The sequence below is a fragment of the Malurus melanocephalus genome, unplaced genomic scaffold (genome assembly GCF_030028575.1).
Source record: "Malurus melanocephalus ecotype Western Australia unplaced genomic scaffold, MMel_1.1 scaffold_966, whole genome shotgun sequence".
NCBI lineage: Eukaryota > Metazoa > Chordata > Aves > Passeriformes > Maluridae > Malurus > Malurus melanocephalus.
The window spans coordinates 58,638-61,663 of NW_026624198.1; the positions used below are offsets into that span (position 1 = coordinate 58,638).

Sequence of the window (3,026 nt, forward strand, 5' to 3'; positions counted from 1 at the left end):
AGCCGCAGGCGCCGCGCCAGGCTGCAGTAGATGGCCATGGCCACCACGATCAGCGGCGACATGATGACAAAGCCCAGGATGATCAGAGCCGASGAGCTGCTGTCGTCCAGGATGCTCTTGCAGTAGCGGGCGGAGGAGTGAAGAACCTGCGGGCACAGGGAGGGAGAACACGGGGTCAGCGGGGTGGAAAAGGGATTCAAGGGTCATCCCAGCATTGACCCAGCATGGAAAAGGGATCCAGGAGTGATCCCAGCATTGACCCGGGATGGAAAAGGGATCCAGGAGTGATCTCAGCATCAACCTGGGGTGGAGAACAGACCCAGGAGGGATCCCAGCATCAACCCGGGATGGAAAAGGGATCCAGGAGTGATCCCAGCATTGACCGGGAGTGGAAAAGGGATCCAGGAGTGATCCCAGCATTGACCCAGCATGGAAAAGGGATCCAGGAGTGATCCCAGCATCAATCTGAGGTCATTGGGGTGGAAAAGGGATCCAAGGATCATCCCAGCATCAACCCACTCTGCCCAGGGCTGATGCTTTAGGATTTTATTTTCTCTATTTTTCATGTATCTGTGATCCTGTAATTCCTTAGTGTTTAACTCCAGACTCCACAGACAGGGCTGAGCTCCTGCTCTCCCATTTTTACACAAAACAATTCCTCTGTAGCCCCAAACTCAAGGACACCTCACTGTGCCAGACCCCAAGAGATGGAAACAACAGAGAATTGGGGGAGACAACTTGGAGTCAATGACTGCATTGGTTGCAGCTGCAATTGGAGGATTCAGCCCCAATGTGCAAATGGACAAAAGTGAGAAAGGGTGAAAAACCCGTGAGCCATTGTCCATTGTGGGTGTGGGACTGCCCTGGATGCACCTGAAGGCCTTGCAATAAAAAGAATTTTTATTTTATTCTCTGAATTCTGTCCAGGGTCTGGTTTAGGTATCCCGATTTAGGCATTGGGGCCACCCTAAACCATTGTTCTGGCCCGGTGGTGACAGCCGTTGCCAAAATACCCTGGAGTTTCCAATATTTTCATGGAAAAAGAAACTTCTTCCTCCTCTCTGAGGTGCATTTTGTSACTGATATCACATCTTAATCAAAGTTTTCAATCATCCCAGGACCCCTGTGAGACAGGAGCATCCAACGTTGATCTTTATTAAATCACCAAACAGCGTTTGATGGGCACAAACCACATCAAAAGGCCTCCCGGTGTGGGTGGCACAACACTGGGAATGAGAAYAAAAGTAATCAAAATTCTGATAACAAAAGAAATAAAAATTTTGATAACAAAACAAATATAATTTTAAATAACAAAATAAACACAAGCACAGAAATCTGTTAGATTGTGCAGGCTGAGGTTGGTCATTCCACGGCTGGAAGCTCTCCAGACCCCTTTGTGTTTTGTTCTCTGTGTGCACTCATTTCTGCCTCTGAGCATCTCTCTGCACAGAAAAACCTGCCAGGAAAGTTAAATTTGCAAAGCTAAACCTCTCTGGGCCTGGCTGAGTGGTTTTAAAGCCCTCTTTTTCCAAGCTGCTTCTTCTGCAGGCAGCCCCCACACCCCCAGACCTCATCCTTTTGCTTCTGTCCTTTCAGCAGCAAAAAAAAAACCAACCCATCATCCTAAAAAAAMCCATAATAAACCCATCTAATGGACCTGCTGTGAAAAATCAGCCCCTGGCTGCTTGGAGGGCACTGAAAGCCGTGGCCCAAAGGCTCTGGTGAAGGATTGGATTAAAGGTTAGGATTGGATTAAAAGAAAATCTCTGTTAAAAGCAGCACAGGGGCTTTCACTTTTGGTCTACTTGGCTGCACTCAAAAACCTTTTTGCGTCTCCTCAAAGCCTTGGACTGTGCGTGAGAAGGAGGATTTGAGGATTTTTGAGGTGAGRGAAGCTGGAAGGGGCAGTTCTGGGAGGTTTTTTTCCCATTTTCAGTCGAATTTGCAGTCCCTGATTGTGATTATGAAACAGGAATATCGAGCTGGTCTAACAGTCCATGTCTGCAAGGAAAGTGGGGAATTATTTTTTCACATCACTCAGTTAAGTGACCTCAAAACTGCCAAGTGATCCTTAAAAATATTTAAAGGAATAGGTATAACAAGAGATTTGTAAGGAAGGAAATAATGAAATCCTGAGGACAGCAAACAGAGCCTGGGTGAGCAAAGGAGGTTCATTTTTGGTGTAAGGAATGCACAGAATGTTTGAGAACAGGAATATTGGATTGGCATAAAAAGGGCCAAAAATATATTCTGTCAGGCTTTACTAATCCTGTCATTAGGCTGAGCMTAACAGATCTTAAATTTAATTAAACAGAAGTCAGCAAACCCAACCAGGACTGTGAGCAGATCTCAGGGGCAGAAGTACCGGGGAAGAGGGAAATGCTGTGAAATTGAAATAAAATCAGGAAAAAAAATCGGTTTCCTGAGGGAAAAATCTGTTTCCTTAGGGAAAAAAATCTGTTTCTTTAGGAAAAAATCCGTTTCCTTAGGGAAAAATCTTTTTCCTGAGGGAAAAAATCTGTTTCCTTAGGGAAAAATTGGTTTCCTGAGGGAAAAATCTGTTTCCTTGGGGGAAAAATCAGTTTCCTGAGGGAAAAATCTGTTTCCTGAGGGAAAAATCTGTTTCCTTAGGGAAAAATCGATTTTCTTAGGGAAACAAAGCCAAAGATTGTTTTGTTTTGCCGGGCCTTTGCCGCCATTGCTCGAAGGAGCCCTCAGGGGCGGCCCCGCCCTCAGGGAGCAACGAGGGGAGCCCGGGACTCACCTGGGAGTGGCACTGGAAACCAAAATAAACCACGACGATGGTGGGGAGCAGCACGACGGTGAAAATAAYCAACATCAGCAGCAGATTGAGGAGAAAAAACAGTAAGTTCATGGTTGCGATGAGCAGGCTCCAGGCCAGGCAGCAGCAGGGGCTGCGGGGCTCGCCGGGAAGGAGCCGGTCGTCCATGTCGTAGGGYGGCATCATCCGAGACTTTTCCGAGAGGATTTCTGCTCCAAAATCCTCAGGATCGTGGACAGACATT

General features: G+C 46.8%; 1 protein-coding gene across 1 annotated transcript in view; it reads right to left on the bottom strand.

The window, feature by feature from the left end:
- TMEM88B (transmembrane protein 88B) overlaps window positions 1–3,025 on the bottom strand; it is a 4,457-nt gene extending 1,432 nt beyond the window's left edge. Inside the window, exons 1-2 of the mRNA XM_057386432.1 lie at window positions 2,765–3,025; window positions 4–146 (exon numbers count right to left, since the gene is read on the bottom strand). Of these exons, the coding sequence (XP_057242415.1) occupies window positions 4–146; window positions 2,765–3,025 (404 nt within the window). The remainder of the gene's footprint in view (window positions 1–3; window positions 147–2,764) is intronic.
- Between the last annotated feature and the right edge of the window lies 1 nt (window position 3,026).